This window comes from Neurospora hispaniola (assembly GCF_033458365.1).
Source record: "Neurospora hispaniola strain FGSC 10403 chromosome Unknown B0T23scaffold_7, whole genome shotgun sequence".
Classification (NCBI taxonomy): domain Eukaryota; kingdom Fungi; phylum Ascomycota; class Sordariomycetes; order Sordariales; family Sordariaceae; genus Neurospora; species Neurospora hispaniola.
In genome coordinates this window covers 316451-343582 of record NW_026944412.1, presented here as the reverse complement: position 1 = coordinate 343582, position 27132 = coordinate 316451, and the positions used below count along the sequence as shown (strand labels likewise).

The 27132-nt window shown below is 52.5% G+C and overlaps 8 protein-coding genes across 8 annotated transcripts; 5 read left to right on the top strand and 3 right to left on the bottom strand.

Annotated features, from left to right (window-relative positions):
* Nucleotides 1-78: 78 nt before the first annotated feature.
* On the top strand, nucleotides 79-1147 carry B0T23DRAFT_446164 (uncharacterized protein; the record flags this gene model as incomplete). Its single annotated transcript, XM_062840953.1, has 2 exons — nucleotides 79-572; nucleotides 629-1147. Exons 1-2 carry the CDS (start codon nucleotides 222-224, stop codon nucleotides 1145-1147), a joined length of 870 nt encoding a protein of 289 aa, XP_062689558.1. The 5' UTR covers nucleotides 79-221.
* B0T23DRAFT_205995 (dolichol-phosphate mannosyltransferase) lies at nucleotides 904-2433 on the bottom strand. The gene is made up of 2 exons (XM_062833467.1): nucleotides 2119-2433; nucleotides 904-2022 (listed from the first exon to the last, which is right to left on the bottom strand). Exons 1-2 carry the CDS (start codon nucleotides 2232-2234, stop codon nucleotides 1404-1406), a joined length of 735 nt encoding a protein of 244 aa, XP_062689557.1. The 5' UTR covers nucleotides 2235-2433; the 3' UTR covers nucleotides 904-1403.
* A 703-nt stretch (nucleotides 2434-3136) lies between these two features.
* On the bottom strand, nucleotides 3137-6773 carry B0T23DRAFT_205982 (uncharacterized protein). The gene is made up of 3 exons (XM_062833466.1): nucleotides 6476-6773; nucleotides 6206-6405; nucleotides 3137-6139 (listed from the first exon to the last, which is right to left on the bottom strand). The coding sequence occupies exons 1-3, from the start codon at nucleotides 6680-6682 to the stop codon at nucleotides 3217-3219; spliced, it is 3330 nt and encodes a 1109-aa protein (XP_062689556.1). The 5' UTR covers nucleotides 6683-6773; the 3' UTR covers nucleotides 3137-3216.
* A 2420-nt stretch (nucleotides 6774-9193) lies between these two features.
* B0T23DRAFT_406745 (uncharacterized protein) lies at nucleotides 9194-10567 on the top strand (the record flags this gene model as incomplete). Its single annotated transcript, XM_062839133.1, has 2 exons — nucleotides 9194-9215; nucleotides 9588-10567. The coding sequence occupies 2 exons, from the start codon at nucleotides 9194-9196 to the stop codon at nucleotides 10565-10567; spliced, it is 1002 nt and encodes a 333-aa protein (XP_062689555.1).
* Nucleotides 10568-12026: 1459 nt separating this feature from the next.
* Nucleotides 12027-13940, top strand: B0T23DRAFT_431099 (uncharacterized protein; the record flags this gene model as incomplete). The annotated part of the gene is made up of 1 exon (XM_062840296.1): nucleotides 12027-13940. One exon carries the CDS (start codon nucleotides 12027-12029, stop codon nucleotides 13938-13940), a length of 1914 nt encoding a protein of 637 aa, XP_062689554.1.
* Nucleotides 13941-17159: 3219 nt separating this feature from the next.
* On the top strand, nucleotides 17160-20939 carry B0T23DRAFT_446156 (uncharacterized protein; the record flags this gene model as incomplete). Its single annotated transcript, XM_062840952.1, has 3 exons — nucleotides 17160-17255; nucleotides 17358-17897; nucleotides 17956-20939. The coding sequence occupies 3 exons, from the start codon at nucleotides 17160-17162 to the stop codon at nucleotides 20530-20532; spliced, it is 3213 nt and encodes a 1070-aa protein (XP_062689553.1). The 3' UTR covers nucleotides 20533-20939.
* Nucleotides 20940-21433: 494 nt separating this feature from the next.
* On the bottom strand, nucleotides 21434-22158 carry B0T23DRAFT_431097 (translation machinery associated TMA7; the record flags this gene model as incomplete). The annotated part of the gene is made up of 4 exons (XM_062840295.1): nucleotides 21434-21528; nucleotides 21676-21742; nucleotides 21995-22017; nucleotides 22137-22158. 4 exons carry the CDS (start codon nucleotides 22156-22158, stop codon nucleotides 21434-21436), a joined length of 207 nt encoding a protein of 68 aa, XP_062689552.1.
* A 372-nt stretch (nucleotides 22159-22530) lies between these two features.
* B0T23DRAFT_205808 (kinase-like domain-containing protein) lies at nucleotides 22531-25662 on the top strand. The gene is made up of 4 exons (XM_062833465.1): nucleotides 22531-23743; nucleotides 23806-24065; nucleotides 24120-25006; nucleotides 25063-25662. The coding sequence occupies exons 1-4, from the start codon at nucleotides 22923-22925 to the stop codon at nucleotides 25522-25524; spliced, it is 2430 nt and encodes an 809-aa protein (XP_062689551.1). The 5' UTR covers nucleotides 22531-22922; the 3' UTR covers nucleotides 25525-25662.
* Nucleotides 25663-27132: the final 1470 nt, after the last annotated feature.

The following is a 27132-nucleotide window of genomic DNA, read 5'->3' as shown; positions in this document are numbered from 1 at the left end:
GGGGTATTAGGTAAGTAGGGGATAATAAGAAGCCGATTGGGATGGTCGACTGGAGATGTACCTCGGCTGGGTTCTGTCCTTCCTGGATGATGTTGGAGTAGTACACATATTCATGGTGATCCTGTGGTCCTCGCACCAGAGCTTCAGTTTTTTCACGCGTTCCTGTCACTAGCACAACCTCATCGGGCAAGTATAGTAGGATACTCGACCATCACTTCACCATGGCGGACAGGATAAAGCAACTCGCCAGCCACCTCAACTACCCCCAAGGCCTTCTCGCCGGCCAAGTAGTCATCATCACCGGTGCCGCCCAGGGCATCGGCGCCGAGTGTGCCAGACTCTTTGCCAACGAAGGAGCCAAGGTTGTTGTTTCTGACATCGACGCCGCCAAAGCCCAAGCTACTGTGGATAGGATCAATGCCAACGGAGGCAAGGCCATCTCTGTTCCCGGTGACCTTCTCAAGGACGACTACATCAAGAAGCTGGTGAAGATGGCTGCGGAGTTCGGCAATGGCAAGATTCACATAATCGTGAACAATGCTGGTTTCACATGGGATGCCGTCATTCACAAGGTAGTACAATATCTCTGGTCGGGAAAAAGGTGCTGTTGATGCTAACACAGAAACAGATGACCGATAAGCAGTGGGAGACCATCATCGCCCTCCACGGTACTGCCCCCTTCAAGCTCATCCGTGAAGCAGCTCCCTTCTTCCGCGTCAAGGACGGCGAGCCACGCAACATCATCAACATCTCTTCCACCTCGGGCCTGCACGGCAACGCTGGCCAGCTCAACTACGCCATGGCCAAGGCCGGTGTGGTTGGCCTTAGCAAAACGATAGCCAAGGAGTGGGGTCCGGCTTTCGGTGTCAGGGCGAACACCATTGCCTTTGGACATATCGAGACTCGGTTGACGGCCAACAAGGAGGCTGGTGCGTTTGTGGAGGTTGATGGTCAAAAGGTTGCTTTGGGTATTCCTCAGAAGCAGAATGCCCAGAAGGCTGGAGGACCGGTCCCCTTTGCAGATATTCCCCTCAGGAGGCCCGGTTCAGCAACTGAGGCTGCCAGTGCTGTCTTGGCCATTGCCTCGCCCCTGAGCTCGTACATTTCTGGACAGACTATCAGTGTGACGGGCGGCAGGAATTGCTAAGCGGGTTGAGGCTGTGGGTTGTTGTAGCGTAGAGCGCAAGATATCCAGAATGATTCATGCCCAAAAACTCAACGTAATCATCAGTCAATTAGCGAAGCCATCCAGAAAGATATGTACGCGGAACAAGAACGAAAACGCCATGCAACCCAGATCCCAGCCTTACTTGTACATCGGCCCAGCCCGACCATTAGCTTTTATATATTTCGAAAGAAAGACCGTTACCCTCTTGTTCTTCTTGTGGTATTCCTCGTCCGGTTTACGTGGACCACCAAAGCTGCAGAACGCCCTTGGCATATTCCACAATCTCCTCGCCGCCGAGCTTGCTGTCGCCATACACTCTGTCGACGAAGGAGATGGGCACCTCAGCGATCGAGAAGCCTTGGGACTTGGCCGTAACAGCCAGAGCCATCTGCATGGTGAAACCACGGATGTCCGTGCTCTGGAACAGCTTCTCCAGCACGTCCCTCTTGTACAACCGGAAGGAACCGGTCAAGTCGCTCACGCCGGGGCGCAGCACGGTATCGGCAAAGATGTTGGCGCCCTTGGAGGTAAGCTTGCGCTTGAGGTCCCAGCCGTAAACACCACCGTCGCCGGCATAGCGGGTGCCCGTGACAATGTCGTAGTTGCCGGCCTTCTGCTTGGCGATCATCTGGGGGATGAACTTGGGGTGGTGGCTGAAGTCGGCGTCCATGATAATGATGTAGTTGCCCTTGGCGAACTGGAGGCCGTGGACGTAGGCGGTGCCGAGTCCGAGCTTGCCTGTGCGGGTCTGCAGTTGCACGTGGGGAGCGTAGAGCTTGACGAGCTGGGCGGCGACATCTTGGGTGCCGTCGGGGGAGCCGTCGTCGACAATTACGAGTTCCCAGTCGATGTTTCTGGTTTTGAGAGCAAGTCAGTGCCTGGAAACCAAGGATATTACCAACGCCAATTGGGATGAGGTAAGGCAATAGACTGGACTGGTAGTGACATACTGCTCGCTAAAGGTGCGGTTGAGCAGCCAGGTGATGATGGGGAGGTTCTGGCGTTCATTGAAGGTCGGCAGGATGACCGAGTACACATCGTTGCCGGTGGTCTTGGTGGGAGCCATGGTGACTGATTATTACGAGATTATCGAAGTTGTAGAAAACGAGCGGCTGTCGACGAAGGAATGGATGGAATTGAATTGTCGAGATAACCCTAAGGAATGGAGGAAGGTGTCTACCGTCGATGATGGAAGATGGCTCGCGTACGGTTCATGCAGTCAGTCAGTGGAGGTTCGAGGTGTCCTTTACGCGGGCTGGCTCAGGGGACCCGGTCGCTGTTACGCTGGAAAAGCGCTAGGCTACGTGGTGCCTGCCCTGTAATTAATGCCTGCCAGGGCCAGGGCTGCACTGAAATCTACCAAGGTACCTCTACCCCTGGAGTGATGCCGATTTCCTTATCGATAAGCTCCCGACGTCTGAACGGGCCCCCTTTTTTTTCTATACTGGCGGAGAAACACCACCAAGAAAGAGACGTGAACTAGGCAATCTGATCAATCCCATGGAGCATCACGCTCTTCGGCTAGTAAAGACATAGAACTCTGTATTGGACCAATTACCTCCAGGCAGGCACAAGGTGAGCATAGAAGAAGTACACATCACACCACCGGTCATCTCAAGGTCACAACGACGGAAGCTCCATGTTTTTGGACGACTCGTTCAATTTCATAGCACGGCATGAAGTATCCTCACTTCACCACCTCTTCGCTATATACAGAAAAACAACACTTAGAGCAACAAGGCCCCGAAGGTCGTGGTATCAAAGCTGAATCACATCAAAATTTCATACACTCGTTTTTGGCCCTCGTTAATCCTCCCCTCATTTTTGTCTTCGCTCATCTTCGTCAACATCGAACTGTTAAAAGAAAAAAAAGAAAAAAAAAAGCATAACAATGTCTAACCACCACGACGTCAGGCATCCACTGGTTAGCCAGGTGCTCGCAAGTCGAGCCGAGGCCGGGTATCTGTCGCAAACACAACGACAACAGCAAAAGAAAACTCAAAATCAACACAACAAGGTTAAAAAGAGACATCATCAACATGCGCCCTTTAGACCCGTAGATCATCGGCAGCAGGGTTTCCTGCCGTCGAGCTCGTCATGGTCCTGGCCAAGAAGCTCTTGGTCCTCCCGAAGCTCCTAGAAAGTGAGAAACTCATGGTCCGCTCTCTCTTTCCGCCATCGTCACCCTGGCTCCAGGCGCTCTTGGGCACCTTGTGGTCATCCAGGATGCCAGTGTGGCGCTTGACGGCCTTCCAGCACTCAATACCAACCACATACACGATGGACATGCCGATGATGACGCCCCACTCCCAGCTGATGTTGGTGTGCTTGAACACGTTCCTGTTCAGGCCGGGGATGTAAACGGTGGGGAAAACACTAACGAGGCCGATCAGGACGGCCCAGAACAAAAACTTGTTGGACCAGAGGTCGTGGAACACGGCAAACTTTTTGTGGTTGTCCGGGTCGAGGCGGAACATGCTTCGGCGGATGCTCTTGAACTCCCAGGCGCTGAGCAGGATCAGCCAGGTCAGCAGGGCGAACACGGCGGCTCGGGCCCGGAACACCGGGATGCACGTGTCGTTGTACCCGCGGTTACAGTCCTTGCCCAGATCTCCGCCGTACTTGCCGTAGACGACGATGATAAAGGTCATGAGCGTGCAGGTCCCCATAAGAATGCCGTACACGATCATGTCCCACAAGATCTGGTTCGAGAACACACCCCTCTTGCGGTCGTGCGGGGGCTTCCTCATCACTTCCCGAGAGGCGGGCTCTTTGCTCAAGCCGAAGGCCGGGAAGGAGGAGGTAACCATGTTGATCCACAGAATGGCGAGAGGCGAGATGGGGAAGACGGAGAATCCGTCCTGGTCGCGGAACCCGAGACCAGCAATGAGCAAGATGACTTCGCCGACGTTGCTGCTCAACAAGTGGAGGATAAACTTTTGGATGTTCTCAAACATGCGGCGACCCTCCTGGATAGCAGCAACGATACTGTTGAACTTGTCATCAGTCAGCACGATTTTGGCGGCAGACTTGGCAACATCCGAACCAGATCCCATGGCAATACCAACGTCCGCTCTGCTGAGCGATGGCGCATCGTTAACACCGTCACCCGTCATGGCCATGAAGGCTCCCCTCCGTCTCAAGGCCTCGATCATTTTCGTCTTGGTTTCAGGGGCGCAACGAGCAATAACCAGGGGAAGCTCTTGTAAATTGTCGATCTCTTCGTCTGACAGCTTGTCGAAATCAGTGGCTTTCATGACGGCACTCTCAGCCACGCCCGCCGGCAGCACGCCAAGGTTGCGAGGAATGATGCCGATTTCCCTAGCGATGGCTTTGGCCGTTTCCGGGTGGTCTCCCGTGAGCATGTGAACCTTGATGCCAGCTTCGGCGCACGTGCTGATGGAACCAGTCGTCTCACGGCGGGGCGGGTCGTAGATGCCGACCAGACCAAGCAGTACCAGGTTGTCCTCAACTTGAGCACGGACGGAATCATCGCCTTTGTGGGCTTCATCCGGAGCAGAGTACTCTCCATCCCACGGCTTGTACGCCACGGCAAGGACACGTTGGCCTTGGGAGGCAAAGTCAGTCATCTGGTCCAGAATGCGATCCCTAACCTCTTCGGACATGGGCTGCTGGGCGTCGCCGGTTCCAATGTGGGAGCACAGATCCAGGACACGCTCAACGGCACCCTTGGTGAATACGATGCTGTTCTCGGGAGAATACCCGAGCTCGTTGTCCTTGGGCGCGTTGTAGACGACTGACATGCGCTTGATGCTGCTGTCGAAGGGGAACTCGGCAACCTGCTTCCAGCCCTTGCCCTCGATGGACTTCTTTCCATGGTCAAACCGGTGGGCGAAAACTTGAATGGCAATTTCTGTGGGTTCTCCGGTTGTCTTCCAGCCCTCAGCCTCTTCGTCATACCGGACCGTGGCAAGGTTGCAGAGCGCGGTCGCATGAAGGAACAACCTGAGGTCGGGAGTGACCTCGGCATCCATCTCCGATGCCTTGGGCTGCATCGGCTTTTCCTTCTCACCTTCCGGTACATCAAACTTGATGGCCTGGGTAGTTCTCTCCTGGTCGTAGTCACGTTCCTTTTCCTCCTTCTTCACCTTGGTGTCATCCGGAGAGAAAGTTACCTTGCCCTCGGTTGGGTTGTTGGGGTTGGTGGAATCGCGGACGGTATAAACGCTGGACGGGGGAAGCCATGCCTTTTTGACGATCATGGCTCCCTGTGTTAGCGTGCCCGTTTTGTCGGAGCAAATGTTGGTCACGCCTCCGAGGGCCTCGAGAGCAGAGAGATCTCGAACCACCACATTGGCTTTTCTCATGACAGCGGTGGCCACGACCATGGTCATGGTCAGGACAGCAACCAGGGACTCCGGGATGATGGCAATACCAGTTGAAATGGCGTACAGGATAACCTCCGTGGGGATGTTGAACTTGTTGACGGCAAAGACGATGATGGCCAGGAAGATGGCGCAGAAGAACAGGATATACGCAAGCTTGGACAGCTTGATCTGGAGCGGCGTGCCTTCGGTCAAACCGAGGAATTTGCCGATGAAATCCCACGTACGCAAGCCAGCGCCCTTGACCGGCTGGAGGTGGCCATGCTTGGTGCTCATCGACCTACCTGCCTTGCGTTGCTTCTTGTTGGTGGAAGCAGCAATCTTACCAACTTCGGTCTTCATGCCAGTTGCAATAACGATTCCGCGACCACGGCCCTTGCGAACAATGGTGGTAGCGTACGCAATGTTGATACGATCACCGATGCCAAGATCGCCTTCGGAGAGTGCTGGCTTCTCGGTGCCCGGAACCACAATGTCATTGGTCGTGATCTTCTCGACAGGTTCGGCTTCACCTGTCAACGAGGACTCATCACAGGTCAGGTTCATGGCCTCGAAGATGCGGAGATCGGCAGGAACGGTGTCGCCCATCTTGAGAAGGATGATATCACCGGGAACTACCTGAGCGCTGTGGTACGGTTATAGGTCAGCGGGCCGTTCGGTTCTTCTTTCGGCGGATATTTTGGCAACTTACTTTGGAATCACAGAAGTCTTGCCATCACGGAGTACGCTAGCACTGGGGGAGGAGAGGGCGCGAAGGGCGTCCATCTTCTTTTCGGCGCGGTATTCTTGCCAGAATCCGATTCCGACATTGAGGATGATGACAGCCGCGAGAACGCCAGCTTCGACCCAATCCTTGACACCAAAACTCAGGGCCATGGCAAAAATCAAGACCTAGCAATCACGTTCAGATGTCAGCATTGAGCTCTCCCGTCATGAAATGCTTGGGGAATGGGGTACGAACCAAAACCATGGCATTGCATAGCTGTCTGATGAAGATGGTATACCAGGCAATGGTGTTGCCTACGTCCAACTCGTTCTCGCCATACTGCTCCTGCAGCTTCGGCACCTGGTTCGTTGAGAGACCATTGTCGATGTGTGTGTCGAGGGCCTTCTCAACCTCTGGTACAGAGAGAAGGAAGGGATGTTTGGGGTATTGGGGTTCTGCCATTATGGCATGGGGGTTGATGGTGTTTGGAACAGTACTCTGGGTCGTCGCCAAGGTCGTTGAGATGGTAACGCAACAAATCAATGTTTACAGTCTGAGCTGAGACGGCTCACAGATGTGTTGCCTCGTTGGGAGGACGAGGAGTCTTTGCAGGAACTTGGAGGTCTGAGCACCAGTCTGCTGAAATGCAGAGTTATGGACTGGGATTGTTGGTTCTTCTGTTCCTGTTCCCGAGCGGCAGGAAGTTGAGATTTGGGGTACATCAACAAGTGTTTTCGAAAAGTTGGGCACATGACTTTCTTAAGTACATACGCGGCTCCATCGGTTTTCCCCAGTGCCGTCAAGCTGGGTCCAGTTTCTCCAACATCTTCAACCACCCACCCGTCAACCCTCGCAGCAATATGTCTGGGCATAACGACAGCCAAGCAAACACCAAGAGGTTTATCCTAGCCGGCCAAGAAGGGTTTGGGCGCGGCAGAGCAGTTCCTCCAGTGAGCTTCAGGGCTGGGCTTGATAAGACCCTGTTGGGAGTGGCGATCGTGATGAGCTCAACTTCGGATGATATGGTCTCGAAGTTCCCAAAGGTGCGGGCACTCGACAAAGAGAAGCCTCTCCCGCAACCGGCTGTGATAGGACCAACATATTGCGGCCGAGCATTGGCATAGATATTCTCAGAAGCAATGGGCCTTGGCACCCAGGCTTGGCGTCGACTTGGACGGTGTGACAGACTTGACGTTCTGGAAGGCCGGACAGAGCATGAGGTTGTTTGTTTACTTGGACTACATATCACGCAAGAGTGGGGTTTCCGTGCCTGTAGTCGACGGTAGCCGCGCCGCATGGTGGAACTGTATTCGATGGAATGTGATGGCCGAGAACGCCCAGCACCGACCAAGGATGTACACAGCCCCCTTTTGATAGGACCCTTGGTGTTGTCGGAAGGATCTCATCCACGCAATGCTTCACGTGGCGATCAAGATGACGGCAATCTCTCTTGGCGCCTATCTTGGCCCGACTTGGCCCATCTTGGTCTTGTGCTTGGCTGCCGCAATGGGATGGAAACTATTTGGTTGGCAGGTGGAATCGCGGGGTTGGGGTAAGGTTAATAGGCGGCCGGGGGCAACTCTCGAACTTTACATGTACACGTGTACCTTGTGGAGTAAACACCGACAGAAGAACGAGCAAGACGACATCACAGACAACATAAGGAATTCTGAATTAGTGCTCTGAGACCCGTGTGATGAGTCACATATAGTGGATGGAAGACGGACACTCAACTTTGAGTTATTGATGGTGGTGGTCGGGAAGCTAGTATGGTCCGGTTTCAAGTTTGAAACATCCAAGGCTTGTAGCCTTTTCTACTATGGTGAGATGGGTAAGTTTAACCCCCATGTCATGTCGATGAACACACAGTGCTCACGAAGCTTTCTCTGTAGTGGTCCGTGCAAGATACCTGACATGGGGGTTAAACTTTTGCTCCCAACCACAGTATATGTAAGTGCTTCAACTTGGCCCTGGGTGATGAGGCTCAGTTTTTGTGGGGATGCTTTGCTTTTCTGATGTCTGATCCAAACATTGATCACATTACCTAGTGTACTTATACAATCGGCAACCGCGGTTATAGGTTTATCAGATGTGCAGGAATATCGTGTATTCCCCAACTGTCGCTTGGAAGATGAAGCCGTCACGAAGCCGTTGGATGTGTAGTGTAGAGGTAGATAGTAGTGGTAAACGGATAAGTGCTAGTAGTCACTGGTGCATTTTCCCATTGCGTAACTGGGGAGGGGTTCAGTTCTCCAGTAGGTAAGGTTTGTGGTGGTGATCAATGCTCCACAACCCAGCCCAACTAGGCAGGCAAAAGCATGTGGACTTTGAATAGGTAGGTACCTAGCAACAAGCTCTCGGGCCTCGTATTGTTCCGGCTATTCTGGCCCTTGCAATGCGTTATGCACCGCTACTCACGGTTCTTTTGGGGTAGAAACAAAGGTTGTGATTGGTCTAACGTGCTAGTTAACGGTTTGTAACCGCGACTCCTAACTAAATACTACGAGAGCTGGTCCGTGCGCCGGAGCGCGCCTTCCACCCTCTGATTCGTCGAGGGAACAGCAACCGCCTTGGATGAACGAATGGGGGATCTCGCAGTTGATCAGTGCACATCAGCAGCCCACAACGGGAACCGTGGAAGCCACCGCGGTCCTGGTCCATCTTGCTGTTCCTGACCACGGCACCACGAACTGTCTTCACCTTGCTCCTGCAACTGAATTCCATCTTGGACTTTCAAGACACTCATCTCCAACCTTGCAATCATCCATCGTTTTTGCCTACTGTTCATCATCGACTACACTATCACCATTTGTTATCATAACATCTCAACGTCGCACGCACCCCTGCGCATTTCCCCAGATTCTAGACCCGCCCAAGCCTTCCCTCTACCACTCAAATTGCACAGCGCACCCACTGTTACTGTCTACGCGGTATCCTCCCGAACTACGTCATCGCCGCCTTTCAACCATCACAATGTCCGCCCAAGTCAACGAAGGTGAGTTGGAGATACCCTCGCGACACGAGCCCAATATTCTGCATAAAAACAATTGGATTCAGGCTTTAAACTGGTGCTTCGAGTTCTTGATTAAAAAGACGGATCTATACGGTTGCGCGCCATCTTACTCGTTACACGGAGCGCATTGGCGAACCCTTGTGCGCTCCTCTTCTGATTCGCCCGCGCGATATCATCGCCTTCACCACCACCATCGCCCTTGACAATAACCACCTATCCAACATCAACATCAGCATTCGATTTACCAGTGCCCTTCCGAAGCTGATTATCAATCAAACCCCCGGAATTGCCCCTAAACACAAAGCTACATTCAAACTGACAACTCGCCTCTTCCTCTTGGCGTTCATCACACAGTTGAGCAGCAACCCACCGTTCCCTCCACCACCGCCACCACCAAGCCAGACGACACCGGCTCCGCCTCAGCCGCCGCCCCCGTCCCAATGGAAAAGGAAGCCGCCACCACCACCGCCGAAAGTAAGCCTTCTGCGGCAACCGACAATCTCAAGCCCGCTACCGACGCTCATCCCGACGACAAGAAGGATGCCGAGAAACCCAAAAGCTTCCCCACCGTAGACGAGGTCGTCTCCCAAAAGATGGCTCTACAGCCCACCGCTGCTGGCTCCGAGTTCCATGGCCTCGAGTCCGCCACTCCCTCCGCCCCGACGCACACCATCTTCGACCCGTCTCCCGAAAAATACCACGACAACCCTCGCGATGATGCCGTGCCTCCCATGGACGGCGTGCCGGAGTCGTTGGTAGAAGAGTACATCTCGGGCGATGATGACTGTGAGGGCCCCGGGACGGGCCCGTCTATGGGGATGAAGGCTCCGGACCCAGACAAGGCTGCCAAGAAGGAGTCAACCGAAGACAAGACCGAGAAGAAAGTCGACGAAGCAAAGGAGGCTGCGGTGACCAACCCCGATGAAGCTGCTGCGCCATCGGGAGAGAACGGCACGAACGGAGTAGCTGGAGCAGCAAAAAAGGATATCGAGGGCGATAAGGAGACCAAGACCATTCCCTCGGAAACCGCACAAGCCAAGGAAGACGCCAAGGCTGCTCCTTCCCCTGCCCTTGCTGCTAGTAAAAAGAGAAAGGCGGACGATTTCGAGGAGGACTATGATGACAACGAGGCGGAGAAACATGATGCGAAGAAGGCCAAGACCGAGCAGGCGAATGGTAATGGCGTCGGCGCTGATGGTGCAGCATCACCAGTGAAGAGGGCCCCGGGGAGACCCAAGAAGACGGCGGCAGCCAAGGTTGATAAGGCGGCAAGAAAGATACTGAAGCCCGTGGGGATGACGCAAAGAAAAACGAGGAGTCAGGGGCCTCCTTGATTACAGGTTCTGTGCTGTTTGTCCAAGGGTTGACATGAGGAGGGAGCGAGATACACAAAATGTGAGTTAATGGGATTTGTCGTTGATTTGTACGATGATGTAGTGCAAGTGGGAAACAGTGATTAGACGTATATCTTGGTTACATGGAAAAGGTATATGGTATGGCGGAAGCGTCGCAGTTTGACCTAGGGCACTTGGCATTTTCTGGAAATGGTGTACAAAGCTTACTTGGGGATATGATGTGAACCAATTAGTCATTGCAACTTTAGTTTCTCTCTTTGCTTCTTTCCAGGCTTTCATCTTTCTTGCTATTTTTGAGGAGAAGGGATGATATAGTACTGTCTTTACAGGTCGACGCTTTCCGTTGGACAAGCGAGATCCGGATGATGGCTGGGCCACTCCCCCATTCTTTCCACCTTGAATCCTGTTCATGTTCATGTTGTAATCTCTGCTTCCTCTGATACTTTTATTGTAGGCAACAGCAATTAGTATGTAAAGTCTCTGTGGCAATGCATGTAACATATCTTCTCTTCCTTACTCAGCTCGCTCGGCGTCGAAACAACAACAGAGTCTCGAGACAGTAACGAAATTGACCTTAATTTTTTTTTATTTTAATTTTTTATTTTTTTTTTATTTTTTTTGTTTTTTTTTTTGGGGGTCGGGGACTTTAATTGCTCCAATATCACGCTCAAGCACAGGCAGGCTCTTCACGGGATCTTCTTACCTTCGGGAAGCTACTTGGTTTGCGCCAAAATAAATACATGAGTGTCACGGTGCATAAAGCTTAGAGGTATTTGCGATGCCAACACTAGAAGCGTAAAATTTATATCATCATGTTTTTATCTGCTTACGGTACACAATCTAATCATCCTCCAGATTCACAGTTGCAGATTCCAGCTTGTCCCAAAGCGCCAGAAGACTCGCATCTGCCTGCGTGGTTTTGGACGCGGCGGGCTTTGAGGGCGCTGCCATGCTGCTGAGCACTGAAAAGTCACCCCCCCCCGGTTCCGGCTCCGGCTCCCAGCATTGCCGGCGTAGCGGGCATAGCCATGAGCATGCTGAACCTGTTCTGCTCGTTGTCGTGTTCAGGGCACACCCGGGGGATCTTCTGCCCTTGCGACTCATGGAAAAATCTGGACAACTCAAACTGGTGGTATGGGGCAGGCGCCCTACAAACCTCCATTTCTGTGGTCGATTCTAACTGTGGAAAGCACATCCCACACCACTGGTATCCTGGGTATTTTTCTGTCACTTTAATGTCTGCGCGGCGCAAAATCTTGCCACAGAGCTTGTTAGAGCAGCATAGCGTATCGGGTAAGCTGGGCCAGTCACTCCTAAAGTCGTAGCTACCGGACACAACCATCCAGCCACTGCTCTTGAGGCCCAGCTTTCGACAGATATCGTTGCACTCATGTGTGGATTAAAACCAAGGTCGCCAACGCAACTCAGACTCCAAAAAATGGAAGAAATCAAGAGAATGGCAGAGGAGTTTGTCATTGAGGAGCTCAAAAAGAAGAAAATTCCCGTATTCTTGCCCGGCGAGACCGAGTATGAGCGCTCCGTTGCGAATGCAAATCTCCTCTACCGCTTCACGAGACCGCTCTGCGTTGTCCAGCCCAAGAATGTCGGTCATGTTCAGACTATTGTAAAGGAGGCCAAGAACAGGGGCGTCCCCATTACAATCAAGTGCGGCGGCCATTCTTATGCAGGGTTTTCGACCACTGACAAAGGCATCTCGTTGGACTTGCTGAATATGAATCGCGTCAAGATTGACGTACAGTCCAATACCGTTACGTTACAGGGCGGTGCCCTGTGGGGTCATGCCTACAAGCAACTTGTCAACAATCGCATGAATGGCTTCATCATCAATGGCGGACGGTGTCCCACCGTAGGTGTGGGTGGTTTCCTCTTGGGCGGCGGTCTTGGTCCGTTCACGAGGAGCTTCGGGATGGGCTGTGACACACTGAAGGAAATCACCATTGTCACCGCTGACGGCAAGAAGGTCACTGTCAAAGACACCGACAATCCTGACTCACCAGAGGGGAAACTGTTCTGGGCCCTCTGCGGTGCGGGGGGCGGCAATTTCGGTGTCGTGGTCGAGTTCAAGATGTATTTGCAAAAGCTGAGCAACAAGAATGGGTCTGTGGTAGCTGGGAGGTACACCTGGTTTCCCAAATCCGATAAAGAACGCTCGAACAAGACCAAAGACAAACTCATGGATAAGTTTATGGACACGATGAACGATTTCTATGCGACCAGATGGCCAGATCAAGTTACCATTGACACATCCTGGATCTGCGATCTCAAGGAGACAAGCAGCGAACTGGCTGTTCGCTTCCTTGTTTATTACGACGGTACCAAGGGGGATTTTGAAAAGCTCATTGCCGACAAACTTGGTGCTGACAAGGCGGAGAACGGAGGGGGAAAGTTAGCAGAACAACTTGCGCGGCGAACCATGTCAGAGAAGTCAACCCGTTTCCTTCATGAAACACTTGTCTCCCAGTGGTCAGAAGAAACCATCAAGGCTTTCCCAACCGACCCAACCTTCAAGCTTTACTCCTCGTTTGTATTCAAGAACGATCCCGAGAGGATCAAGAAGATCACGTCAATCATCCGGGAAGAGATGGCCATGTTCAAGACCCGGTTCGCGGGTGAATCAGGTCTTTTGCAAGTCACTTGGATACACTCTGGCGGGAAAGCGAGCAGAAAGGATCGTTCAGCCTCCGCCTTCCGCTGGCGTGATGGTGTCTACCAGACATATATCATGCTAGATTGGAGAGAAAAGTGGATGGAAGGGGAAATGAGGGACTTCATGAAAGCCTTCAAGAATAAGCTGAGGCCCTTCTCCATCATGTCGCGCGCTGCCTTTATCAATTTCCCCGACGAAGTTCTGTCGTCAGGCACCGCGGAGAGGACGTACTACGGCAATAATACCAAGAACCTGCGGCTCGTGAAGCAGCAATGGGATCCTGACAACTTCTTCGAATGGAAGCAGGGAATCAAGTTGCCGCAAACAGCTGAGAAAACACCCGTGAAGGCGAAGCGAAGATCAAAAACATCTGCCGCGTCTCAGATACCTGCGGAAGCATTCAATGCATTTAATTTGAGTCCAGGCGCATCTTCTGCATCATTAGGGGCAGAAAATGCTTTCAATATCAATGCATTTGGGGCCCCCGAAAGGGATTACGATCGTAAGGACGGGCTCATGGATGGGGATGCAGTGTCCAGTGACGATGAATCTCCGGTGAATGAGCAGGACTTGACGGATGAGCTGGCAACAAAACAATGGGAGACCTTTACCCTCCCCCCGGCACGGAGCTTGATGAACCTTGGCTCCAGAGGTGTTCTTGGATTGACTGACTTGGGATTCTGATATCCAATGTTTAGTAAGTATTAGAATACTGGGCGAGGGACGTTGGGCAGAGTTCAGTTCTCTTCATGTCTCTAGGTAGCTGATATCATAGAGGGGAAGAAGAGGAGGTTTACATTCTTTGACGGCAGGAACGATCAATGAGGGGTAAATCAAGATCGATGATCACCAGCAACCACCACTCATGATGGGGAAAGAAGGAACGGACAGGCGAACAAATGTGCCTTCCTTTTCCTGGCTCCAACTGGAAGCAATGATGTGCTGTATCCATAGAGTAGGCAGTTCCAACTGAACTGAATCAAACTTGACATCGAGTTGCTGGAGCTTTTTTGAGGTATACGTAATTACCACGCGGCCTCATGGGTCTGTCTGTCCGTACCGAACTTCAAGGTTGCTGGGTGGGACATCGCCACCGAGTTTTCAACTGATAGGCCGAATCCTGTCTGTACGCAACCACACTGAATCGGGGAAGACGTTGTCTCTGTTTCTCAATGCATAGCATTCCAAGTCGAGGTAGGGGTAGATTAACCAGCGGCTAGCTGAAATACCACTTCGACAAAAAATGAGACTCTGTCGATGAAGTGTTACCAAACTGTTTTTTGACTTCACAAATTCGTTTCAAAGTTGCTCGAGGGTTGTCACTGAGGAGCTGGCGGAAATGTATATCTTCTGCCCGCCCCTAGCGCCCCCAGTTCGCTACCCAGCGCTTGAGTACGTCGCGATGGACATGGAGATCCGGACGGCCCTTAAGCCCGAACTTGACGGGGATCGGCTCTCGACCGCTAGGGTGGATGCGGTCAGTGATAGGTATCTCAAAGACTGTGCGTTTACTTTTATTCCGTCCGTATTAATACACCTGAAATTGACGGGTTTTCGCTGTCGTTAGAGCGATCCCTAGCTCTGATCAGAATGTCTTATGAAACGGCAACGATATCAGATATTTGTTGGGGTTATAGTCGCCCCTTCGTCTAGGCCGAGAACAAGTGCCAAAGCTTCGTATATGCCATAATTCAGACCCAGAAAGCTCAAACCAATTCCAGGTGCCAGGGTTACGGGTCGTGAACTAAAGCCGAAACGAGTCAACGACCCTGCTTAATTTTGCGCCGATCTCTTCGATGGGATGGGATGGGTCTCTGTTGATGTCCTGAGGAACTGTTTGTGGAGGCGACCAATCTTGTAGGGGATAGAGTCCCATGCGGAGACGTTCGAGACTTGAAGAATGGAAAGAAGCATAGACTACCTCGAAAGGGAGGCAGCCGATGGAAGGTCTTGTAAAAGTTCAGTCTCGTGTGCATATTGTAACCTTGCATTGGTACCTGAACAGTGAAGAGGCTTGTTGCATCGCGATCTGAGTCGGATCTTCATGTACGAAATCGTCAAAGGGCATCGAACTCTCGTATTTCTGTCTATAGACGCGAGCCAAATGGCCCTTTTTCAGCATGCGAATGGAATGTGGTGGGACATGCTGACATGCTCAAGTGGACACTGACACCCTTGACAGCGGCCAATTGGCAGCCTGTGACAAGCCGTGGTCTGGCCGGTGATTGGCCAACTTGGATCCAGATTGACCCATCTGCTTGTTACAGGCTGATGCCAAAACCCTCCCCAGCTTCCACTTCCATGCCTGGCGACGGCCGGACGGCAAGCTTGCGGTGCGGCCAGTCTTGGGTGAGGTCTTGGAGTCATGAAGTGTCCATTCCAGGTCCATTCTTGAGCCGCCTTGCTGCCCGTTTGGTGGATCATATCATGTCAGGGGCAGCCAATAACGACATGAGCGTGACGGGATCCCTTGATCAAGAGAGGAACCCCTTCGAAGACGGACGACGGAGAAGTAAAACCTGCAAGTCTGCAAAAAGAAAGCGTTGAATATGGGGTGAAGATGTGGGGCGTAAGTGAAAAGGTGACTGAAGAGTGAACGAGACATGATGAGCACTGGATGGGCTCGGTTGCTTGCCCGTGGGACGGCGTCAAGACCCTGAAGAACTCCATTTGGGGACCGGTGGACGGGAAGCAGAAACAGAGTTCCAAGTTCCATTCCATTCTTAGCACACTGCGGGCAGCTGCTGCAACACACACTGCCAATCTGACAATCCGGCCCCACGGAAGGTCACAGATCCAACGGCATGTGGATGTGGGCAGGGTGGAGGAACCACCACACGAGCCTCTCAGCGGCCCCGAAGCCTCCCCGGCGTCCCCATGATTGATGCACAAAAGACGGGCAAAAGCAGTCATTGGCCCGTCCATCCCTCCTTCCAGAACCCGTCCATCCCCAATTGTTTGGCTATCACTTGCCTGATGCTTGCCTGTACTTTGTCTGTGGCTGTCCATCATCTTTTTGGCGATCTTCCGACACGCGTGCACAAGAAAAGTGGCCGAATTGATATCATCACCTATCCCCATCGATCAATCGACATGGTTGACCAACTCAACTCCTCCATCCCATCCATCCACCACCACCACCACCACCACCACCTTCGTTTTTTTCCCACTGTACCAAACCCTCGATCATAGCAACAACTGAACCCTCAGGACCTTGCTAGGGACCCTCTTTGCGCACCCTACTAGAATACCCTCACTAATACCGACTCTTGTCGCCCCTCTCGCTTACTGACTGGGCTCTCCCTCCTCCTATTCAGCACTGGCGGCAGGGTCCCGGTCGGCCACGCATTTTTCTGAACCAATTTGTTAGCCCTGGGACTTGGCATTCACCATACGTCACATACGTTCCAGATCGTGGTGCTCATTTTCCCTATTGACCCTATTCAGTCCGAGTGCCCCGGCACGAGTTACACACGACGACGATCGTTCAGTTCCAATTGTTATGCGCACAGCATACAACAAAACTATTCTCTTTGATCGTCGGCGCCAAAGAGAGTCCTGATCTCTTTGTTTGTGGTTGCGCGACACGCCTTTGAAACAGGGCCGGTCACGTTCCCCTTCAACCGGCATTCGACGCCTTCTGCGATACGACCAAACGCCTACATACAACAAACATCGTTTCTTTGGCGATACCGGTGTCTTTCGAATTCGCCGAACCAACGGAAAGCAGTGGGACGAAGACCAGTTCATCCCAACTCGAGCTTTGCCGACCAGACGACTCACGGGCCTGCGCTAACACGCAAATACCGACGAACCACAACCCACCTCTCCCCTCGATCGCTGTCGCTCTGATCACAACTTCTGCTTTGACTGCCCTGGTTGGGCTCGTTACTGGGAAACAACATGGTGGATATGCTGGGCACAAAAGCCAACGTGCTCCAAAGCCGTGATCCCATCAGTGAATTCCTCCAACTTTTACAGGATCCCTTTGCCGCCCAGGTAGGTGTCGTGCATCTATCCATACAAAGAAAGAAGCAGAAAAAAACTACGTCTTCACGTCATACTCGTCCCTACAGATTGCTGATGTAATTACGCTCCCAGCTCTCTTCCAACTCCATCTACGCTGCCCTTGGTTCTTCCGTGAGCATCACCGTAGCCGTCGCCTTGGGCTTCTCCCTGGTTAGGCCACTCAACACTGTCGTATACGCACCCAAACTCAAACATGCCGACGACAAGCACGCCCCGCCCCAGCTCGGGAAGGGCTTCTTCTCCTGGATCAAGCCGCTGTGGACGACCACGGAGCAGGATTTGGTGAGGCTGGTCGGCATGGACGCCACCATCTTCATGCGCTTCACCAGGATGTGTCGCAACATCTTTTTGTGCCTAGCCGTCCTGTGTTGTTGCATTCAAATTCCCATAAACTGGTATAAGAACGCTGCACCCGAGTCGCCTTGGCTGCAAAAAGTTACGCCCATGAACGTGTGGAACCAGTGGCAGTGGGCCACAGTTGTCATGTCCTGGGTAACTACCCTGATTGTGTGCTTCTTTCTCTGGTGGAACTATAGAAAGGTTTGTGAGTTGAGAATCCAATACCTCAGGAGCGAGGAGTACCAGCAGAGCCTCCACGCCCGTACGCTCATGGTATGTTACACCCGTCCCCCATCGCATTGTTTCTTTGTCCTAACCAAACGACTACCAGTTGTACGATATTCCCAAAAATTTGACTTCGGATGAAGGTATCGCTCGAATCATTGATAGCGTAGCACCGAGTTCATCCTTCTCGAGGACTGCTGTCGCACGCGACGTCAAAATTCTGCCCACCTTGATCGAGGAGCACGAAAAGACCGTCCGGAAGCTGGAACAGGTGCTAGCCAAGTACCTCAAGGACCCCAAGAACCTTCCCGTTACTAGGCCAGTATGCCGGCCCTCCAAGAAAGACCCTTCATTCTCAACCTATCCGAAGGACAAGAAACTGGATGCTATCGACTATCTCACGCAACGAATCAAGTTGCTGGAGCTCGAGATCAAGGAGGTTCGCCAACGGATAGACAAGAGAGGTTCCATGCCGTACGGCTTTGCGTCTTATTCTGATATAAGCGAAGCGCATGCGATTGCCTATCTCTGCCGAAGCAAAAAACCACAAGGCGCAAGGGTTACTCTCGCTCCCAAGCCTAATGACATCGTCTGGGAAAACATGCCACTCAGCTCAGCCTCTCGTGCCACGAGGAGACTGTGGAACAATTTATGGATCACTGTTCTCACCGTGGTATGGGTTGCTCCCAACGCCATGATCGCCATCTTCTTGGTCAACCTGAGCAATCTCGCACGCGTTTGGCCTGACTTTCAGAAGTCTCTAGAAACGAACAGAAACTTTTGGGCCATTGTACAGGGTATTGCTTCTCCAGCCTTGACTTCCTTGGTTTATATGGTTCTCCCCATCATTTTCCGGCGGCTATCCATGAAGGCCGGCGACATGACCAAGACCGGTCGAGAACGCCATGTTGTCGCCAAACTATACTCCTTCTTCGTCTTCAATAATCTCTTTGTGTTCTCTCTGTTCAGCGCTCTTTGGTCTTTCGGGGCCACGGTGATCAAGAACACTGCCACGGATGATGACGCGTGGCAAGCTATCCTTGATGCGGACTTTGGGACCACCGTCTTCGTCTCGCTTTGCGGGATTTCTCCCTTTTGGGTTGTTTGGCTCATTCAGCGTCAACTAGGTGCTGCCATCGATCTGTCGCAGCTTTGGAAGCTGATTTACGGCTCTATCATGCGAAAGTTCACGAATCCGACTCCCAGGGAGCTGATCGAGCTCACGGCACCGCCGCCTTTTGATTACGCTAGCTACTACAATTATTTCCTTTTCTACGCCACCGCCGCCCTTTGTTACGCTCCCATCATGCCGCTTGTTCTCCCGGCGGCAGGGATGTACTTCGCCATTGACGTTGCGCTCAAAAAGTATTTGCTGATGTACGTCTTTGTCACGAAGACGGAGAGCGGAGGAATGTTTTGGCGCATCTTGTTCAACCGCATCCTCTTTGGACTGATGTTATCTCACCTGATCGTATTCCTTGTAGTGTGGGTAAGAGGCTTTGGGTACAAAACCCAAGCGTACGCCGTCGTCCCGCTGCCAATTTTGATCATCATCTTCAAGTTTGTCTGCTCATGGATATACGATAATAAGATCACCTACTATTCGACACGCATCATCAAGCACCGCAATGCTGAGGAAGGTTTCGGCCTAAAAGAACAAGGCCCTAGAAACGATCGTCTTGCCTCGCGCTTCGGCCACCCTGCCCTATACAAGCCGCTGATTACCCCCATGGTACACGCCAAAGCTCAGAATATACTGGCAAGCGTTTACCAAGGTCGGCTATCTGATGGCCGTGATGCAGGCCTTGGCGACTCAATGTCTGTGAGCGGGTATAGCGACACATACGCCCTGGACAGTATGGCTTCTGGAAAGATTGGGAAACTGTCGTCTGCTGTGCCCGGGTTCGAGGTCGTCCCGGAATCCCGACTGGACTTTGAATTCTACAAGAATCGCGACGAATTTGCTGCTGACCATGGTGCTGGCGAGTTGTTCGGACGCGCATCTGATATCGTCCGGCCAGACACACCAGGAACCATGGCTACGGGATCCGACAACAATTCTCGACCAGGTACACCAGTAGGAGGAATGGGCTTCAGCCACAACCGCAGATTCTTTTCGAACCAGTCTGATATGGGCAACACTGCTTATGTTGGGGGATACATGTCTCCATCGCAACAATACTCGTCCAATAACCAGGCGCCCTATTCGCCACCCATTCTAGGTCCCGGCGAAGCGCCCGTTCGATGCCGGAGCCCCCTGTATCACATGGGTGACAACGGCAACGACAGCTCGAGCAACCTCGTTTATAACGCGGCAGGCATGCCGACTTCAACACCAGCAAGTTTCGATATCCCAGACGATGGCCTGCATCGGGAAAGGAGTTTCGATAGCACCAGGTCTCGTGGTGCACTGGGCGGGTTTAGTATCCCCAACCCACGCGCGCCAGGCGTGCTGGGTGCTTCTCGATATGGTTATGGCAACGTGCCACAAACGGACGACGACATGATGCAGACGCCACCTAATGCAATTCAAAGCCCTCATTTCCAGCCCAACCAGGGCCAGAACGACCCGATGCAGTATGACTATTTTAGGGGTAATAGGAGGCAGGGACCTCCGCCTGGCGCGCCAGGTAGAGGTGCGAATGGAAACGTGAGTGGGAATAGTGTATGGGGCGGGAATTAGAAGATCTGTATCCCTGGAAGAGGAAAGCCGAGAAGGACGGTCAACGAAGTTTTCGAGTCGTCTACATTGAACAAGGGAAAGAAGAGGGATATCCTTAAGTTTTGGGTGCGGAAGACAACTGCCGAGTCGGAGCATGAACGGCTGGCTTCCTCAGCTCCTGGAGACGGGGAGAACTAACAGAGACACGGGACGGGCAAGTTGCATTTATGGGCACTTTGGGCCCCTTACCAAGCATTGTTTCGGCGTTTTTATACGGGTGTGTGTGAAATGATAGATTACGAGAATCAGGGCCCTAGAAGGGTTATTTGGGTTTTGGATGGCAAAGGCACAGATGGGCTGGTGCTTGTATCATGAAGTCCATGTTTCACATGGAGACACGAGCAGCAGGTCCAGGAAGACGTCCTTTTGACGTCTATATATACAGTATGTCTTTCCAGCCACGTTATTTATAGCGTACCGATTGTATAGTAGTTCATGAATGGGCATTGAGTGTTCCTCTACGTAACTGAAAAGAGGATGGATCAAGGCCGGATTGAGCGGGGAAAACAAAAACATGTCGTTCCTCTCAGTGTGAACACTCAACACCGCCAACATCGTATTGATCAACTGCGTGGACATGTCCAAAACTGTACGTGCCATTCATATATATTCCCATTTGGTGGTATCCCATCTTTTGAAGCTCCTCGCTACATGCTTTAATTCATCAATCAACGGAAGACTGCGTTCTGGAGGGCACGCATAAAATATCCAGTAAACCTTTTGCTCTGTAAAAACGCCGTTGTGCGACACTGCTGCACTTTCCTTTATGCTCCTCCATGTCCGTCCATCCATGCATCTTATCCGTCCGTTCCGATTGTGTAGCCGGTTCGGTTCGTAGTATAATACGAAAGATGGATTTTATTTACTTCTTGCCGGACTTCTTGATGCCCTGGGCACCGGTGTTGAGGGGACCCTTGCCGCCGGCCTTGGCGGCGAGATCCTTGCGGGCCTTCTCCTCTGTTGTCGGGGGGTGAAATGTTAGTTTCGTGTGTTTCTTTGTGTATTTGTTCATCGGTTTTGGGGCTTTTATGGTAGTGTAAACGGTGTAATGCGTGATATGGTGGTGTAATGCAAGTCCGTGGTGTAGGGGAGGGAAATGCGTACCGGCTCTCTTTTTCTCGAGGAAAGCCTTGTCATCCTCGTCGAGCTCCTTCTTATCCTTCTTAGGAGCCTGTTCGCAAACCAGAGTCAGTCTTGGATTCTGCGTCATCGAAGTTCGTCGTGTTTCCGCCAAGCTAGGCCGCGACTACTAGGGAGGGTTGAACGCCGTGGGGAAGGTTTTCGCGACTGCTGTGGTGAATGTCCGCAAAGGGCCGCCAGCCAGTGGTTAATCCCTCCCATAGTCGTGGCTCAGCGATGCCAAGTGTCGTCGTCGCTCTCGTCCGTAACACGTCATATTAAATCGATGCATAGAGAAACGCACCTTGAGGGGCTTGGCCTTGCCACCTAAAGAGGATATACTGTCAGCATGAGGCTATCACCATATTTTCGTTGATCCCCCACTGTGAGCGCCGTCGCACAGCACAGCGAGCGACAACGAATAAGCGACTAGGAAGAAAACATACCAGCTCTGTCAGCGCCACCCATTTTGCCGGTTTATGGTTGGTATAAAGAGTAGAAACGGTGTTGTTGGTGGGACGTCAAGTTCTGCGACAACAAAAAGAGAGAAGAATTGGCGATTTGGGGAAATGGCTTCAGGCGAGAAAGACAAAGTGCCCCACCGATCAGCAGGTGAAAGCGGCCGCCGATAAGAAAGGCTAGAACAGCAATGGCACCCTTGCGACTGGGCGGTGGCACGGCTGAACTTCGGCCACGTTTGGCGCTAACAGTTAAGCACTGCAGGGGATAGGATCCGCTGTTAGTGCAGCATGCGGTAAGGCTCTGTGTAACCCCTGAAGCGCGACTGACTTCCGGTGCAGCAGCGTCGTTCCGTCATTACCAGGTATCTCCCGCTCTATCGTTCCATTGCCAGGCTGCAGCCCTGATACTGGGGTCCAAAATCTCCATCCAGCACCGTCTTAGCCTTCAGTCAGGCCACTCCAACCAACTCTCGTACAACACACTGCTAAATCCATCTTCAACGCTACCACTCTCGGCGGTAGAACTGACGAAGTTGAAAAGCTAAACTGGTTGGGCTCTGCTCTCCGTCTCACGAAATCATTGCTTATCGATCACGAAGCTGACGCTCTCTCCCATCTGCCCATTTCCCCAAAACAGCCAGCAGCGGAACCACTTCCTTGTTCAGTTCTCTCGGTTTTTCAACCTTGGCAAAGCTGGCACAACCAGACGGGCTATTTTCGCGTTAGTTCTCTAAGTCGGACGTTCACATTCAAGCGGTCGGTTTGCACACAATGGCATTTCCCGATGTTAGCTCGGATGAAGGGGAAATCGCAGAGGCAACTCCCCTGCCTCACTCTAAGTTGAACGGTGATATTGACCGGACCGGCAGACCAAGAGCTAGACTCGAGCGCACTCCCGAACCCTCCAAGCTCCCTGACCATCGTCAGTCACCCAGAGTCGGACACGCCCGCCAAGGCTCCTTCAGTCGTCACAGCAGGTCGCCACGCTCGCCTCCCCCTCCGCGTTCGCCCAGGGGCTTCAAGCGTTCGCGCGATGATGATCGCCATGACCGAGACCGAGACCGGGACCGTCGCGATCCCCGACACTTCCGCGTTCACTACGACGATGATAGAGGTAGTAGCCGATACCGCGACCTAGATCGTCCGCCCTCGCGCGGCTCGATTAATTATAATGACGATTGGTCATCTTCGGCCCGCAACCGGTACGGCTCATCCAGGGACGCCCCTCCACCCACTCGTCCGTCCGCCGACCGTGTAGATGACCGTGGCCGTGACCGCGAGCTACTGGATTACGACCGCGAGCGCGACCATGATTCATATTCCGCCAAGAGGCCTCGCAATAACAGAAGCAGATCTCCAAGGGGCGGTCGCCGCGACAACAATAACAGAGGACGGCGTGACAACAGGGGTCGTGTCGTTACGTTTCAGCCAGAAGGAACCTACCAAGATGGCAAGGATGACAGGCGTGGGCAAGAGATGTCTAAAGGAAATACTCACACGGCGGCTGCTTATTCTACCAAGGAAAATGCTAAATCTGGTCAGGGTGTTCCGGTTGAACGAGGTGTCAAGGAACTAGCTATCGCACAGGATGGGTAGGTTATTCGGTCATTATATGCGCTACGAGTCGAGAATATCTTGCTAATATTTCTTACAGTCCACCTCAACAGGAGGCATCCAAAGAGCCCGAACCCGACATGGACTGGGACCCGTCTGAGGCGATGGACGAGGAAGCTCGTGTCCAGGCCGAGATCGAGCGGCGGAGACGCGCCAGACAGGCAGCTCTTCAGCGCGGTCTGGGTGCGGCAAGCCCCAGTGTCCAGTCATTACAAGGTGATAAGCCATCGCCCACCCCCTCGTCGAGCCGTTTCAATACCCCCGCTCCCCAGAAGACAGAGCCCAGCAGTCCCAAGTCGAGTAAGTCTATAGTCCTTCTTGTACCTGTCCACTCCAGCCGCTAACTATCCTTAGGGAATGTTACCATGTCGCCTACCCAGTCACCCGCCCAGGTGCCGGACACCATGTCTCCTTCTGCGTTCAACTTCTTCCTGGCAGAGCAAGATCTTGCGAGAGCCAATGGAAACGATAAAGTGGAAGTTGATGGTCCCTCTGCCGCTGATTATGATCCTACCGCTGATATGAAGGAAGACGAGCGCCGTGACGAGCTGCGTCACGGACATGTTGGCTTGCATGGAGAAGCTAAACATCCTGCTCTGGCAGATGTTGCCAAAGAAGAGCAAAATGATGAGGAAAAGCAGCCTGAGAAAGGAGACGACGACGACGATGAGTTTGACATGTTCGCAGACGATTTCGACGAAGAGAAGCTTGTGGCTCCTGCAGCTTCGAAGAAAGCTGGAAACGATGGCCAGGCTAATGTCGGCGGCGGTAAGCTCGAAGGTGACGATAAAGACGGTTACTACAAGATTAGGCCCGGCGAGCTGTTGGATGGACGATACCAGTTGTCGACGGCTCTTGGTCGTGGAATGTTCTCGGGAGTCGCCCGCGCTTTGGACCTCACGACGCAGCAGACAGTTGCCATCAAGATCATGCGTAACAACGACGCTTTGCGGAAGGGCGGTTTCACTGAAATTGCCATCCTACAGAAGCTGAACGAAGCTGATCCTGAGGACAAGAAGCATATCGTCAAGTTTGAGCGGTCCTTTGAGTATAAGGGTCATCTGTGCATGGTTTTCGAAAATTTGAGCATGAACCTCCGCGAGGTGCTGAAGAAGTTCGGAAACAACGTTGGCATCAACTTGCGTGCCACACGCGTTTACGCTTACCAGATCTTCCTCGCTCTTGCCCATATGCGCAAGTGCAGCATTATCCATGCTGACCTGAAGCCTGACAATATCTTGGTAGGTCTCCTCAAACACACTGTGATGGAGACACGATGCTAATTTTTCCGATGTAGGTAAATGAGGCACGCAATCTTTTGAAGATTTGTGACCTGGGTACGGCGATCGACCGGTCTGACGCGGCCACGGCCTCGACGGAGGTGACACCGTATCTCGTCAGTCGATTCTACCGCGCGCCAGAAGTCATCCTAGGCATACCATATGACTACTCCGTAGACATGTGGTCCATTGGCTGCACCTTATATGAGCTGTACACGGGCAAGATTCTATTTACGGGCGACAGCAACAACCAGATGTTGAAGACCATCATGGAGATTCGTGGCAGACTGAACGCCAAGTTGTACCGCCGTGGTGAATTATGGGGCATGCACTGGGACGACATGGGCAACTTCCTCAGCGTCGAGCGGGACAAGGTCCTTGGAAAGGTACGTTGTTTTCTATTCTTTTTGTCTGTTTTCATTTTCCCGAGCGCTTCCGTTCTGCATGTGCGAGGCAATCACATTGCAATCAATCCATGAGATATTCCCCGATCGTCACCCTCCGAGTTTACCATCTTTTCTTCTTTTTATGGAGGAGGGTTGTACGGAAGATGATGTCTGACTGGAGATGCCCCTGGCGTCAGGTTGGCCTTTCTAGCCGATTCCCTTCAACCCCCCCCCCCCCCCCCCCCCCCTTTTTTTTCTTTTTCCTTCATTTTTACAAAGAAAAACTTTATTCATTTATTTATGGAGAGGAGAGGGAGGCGCCTTGGACGGGGAGGCCGGTTGAGTGGGACGGCGCTTGTGTGCGGCCCGGCATGATGTCTCCCATTCCCATCTGCGGTGTCGTCTGAGTATCACCTCATCCTCTCCAGCCCTTGTTGGTCCGGTCTTTTGGCATGATGAGGATCTGATGTGACAGGGTTATGAGGCCAGGCGGCTTGCATCCTAGATCCGATGTGGACATCCCGCGTGGTTGGTCTGCCTAGCAATCTTCCGACGTGCATGAGAGAAGGGACAGACAGAGAAGATTTGATGACATCCCCAGTGGGCGTCGTGCTGTGCCTCGCCTGCACATTGACCGCTTGGCAATGTCACCGCAACCGCATAACCCCCGGGGCATCGTGGCGTTTCTTCCCCTATCCTAACTGGAGAGCATGCAGTCCTTCCCGTTGTCGTTTTTTGTGACGGCGGCACGCGGGAGACGCCTGTTACTCTTTGCTTCTTCAACACGCTCTCTCCATCCCTTCACTCCGCAACCACACTTCCCCTTCCGCTTCCTTCCTTCTTCCAACAATATTTGCCAAATATACCTACCCGAATTGGGAATCAAACTAACTTACTGCTCCTTTTTGTACAGACCACTGTCAAGACCCTGGCCACTGTTAAGCCGACCCGCGATTTGCGGGCCCGTCTCGTGGCCGCCTCCAGCGGCATGAGTGATGCGGAAACCAAGGAGCTCAATCACTTTATTGATCTCCTCGAACGCTGCCTGGCGCTCAATCCGGACAAGAGACTCACGCCATTGGAGGCCCTCAAGCATCCCTTCTTCGGGCAAGCGGTGGCGGCAACGGCGGCAGGTCCGTCGGCCTCAAGTCACTTCTCACATGGCCACGCTCATGCGCATGCGCAGCGCACGGCAGGTCATGCTAGAGCTTAGGTAGTAGGCGGATTGTGAGGCATACGGGCAGCTGGCAACGAGTAGTGTGTCGGTATACTATATCATTTACATATTAATTTTGTATATGGCGAGGCTCATGCTGTGAGGCACGGCTTAGCATAGATACTTTAGTGTGCGCCAAGTACGATAGGGGAATTTCATAAAGCTGTTACAATGAGGTGAATCAAAAAAGCCATCAGCGGCAGGTGAACAGCGTTAATTGACGGCTTAACTGCATTCATAACCACTTTTTCTATGCGACCTGTTCCGCACATCAACCCAAACTGAATCTTTCATACAGTCCAACAGCGTTGTCGTTGTCTGTTGGTTCTGCCTTTGCCCACTGGGTATAAGGCACCTATTTGCTGTGCCATGCCATACTGTGATATGCTTTGGCATCTCGTTGCGTATTCCGTCCATACATTTGTTTGAATTTCTTTCCAAATTCCCCTTGCCGCTTCCCACCATGCAGCAGCGGCAGCAGCAGC

Bases quoted from the DNA above. Each gene is read 5' to 3' on its own strand.
- B0T23DRAFT_205995 (XM_062833467.1), bottom strand. From the start codon at position 2,234: ATGGCTCCCACCAAGACCACCGGCAACGATGTGTACTCGGTCATCCTG. The intron at 2,023-2,118 runs GTATGTCACTAC...TCTCAAAACCAG, and splicing joins AACCGCACCTTTAGCGAGCA to AAACATCGACTGGGAACTCG.
- B0T23DRAFT_205982 (XM_062833466.1), bottom strand. From the start codon at position 6,682: ATGGCAGAACCCCAATACCCCAAACATCCCTTCCTTCTCTCTGTACCA. The intron at 6,406-6,475 runs GTTCGTACCCCA...CGTGATTGCTAG, and splicing joins TATGCAATGCCATGGTTTTG to GTCTTGATTTTTGCCATGGC. The intron at 6,140-6,205 runs GTAAGTTGCCAA...ACCGTACCACAG, and splicing joins AAGACTTCTGTGATTCCAAA to CGCTCAGGTAGTTCCCGGTG.
- B0T23DRAFT_205808 (XM_062833465.1), top strand. From the start codon at position 22,923: ATGGCATTTCCCGATGTTAGCTCGGATGAAGGGGAAATCGCAGAGGCA. The intron at 23,744-23,805 runs GTAGGTTATTCG...TATTTCTTACAG, and splicing joins CTAGCTATCGCACAGGATGG to TCCACCTCAACAGGAGGCAT. The intron at 24,066-24,119 runs GTAAGTCTATAG...AACTATCCTTAG, and splicing joins GCCCAGCAGTCCCAAGTCGA to GGAATGTTACCATGTCGCCT.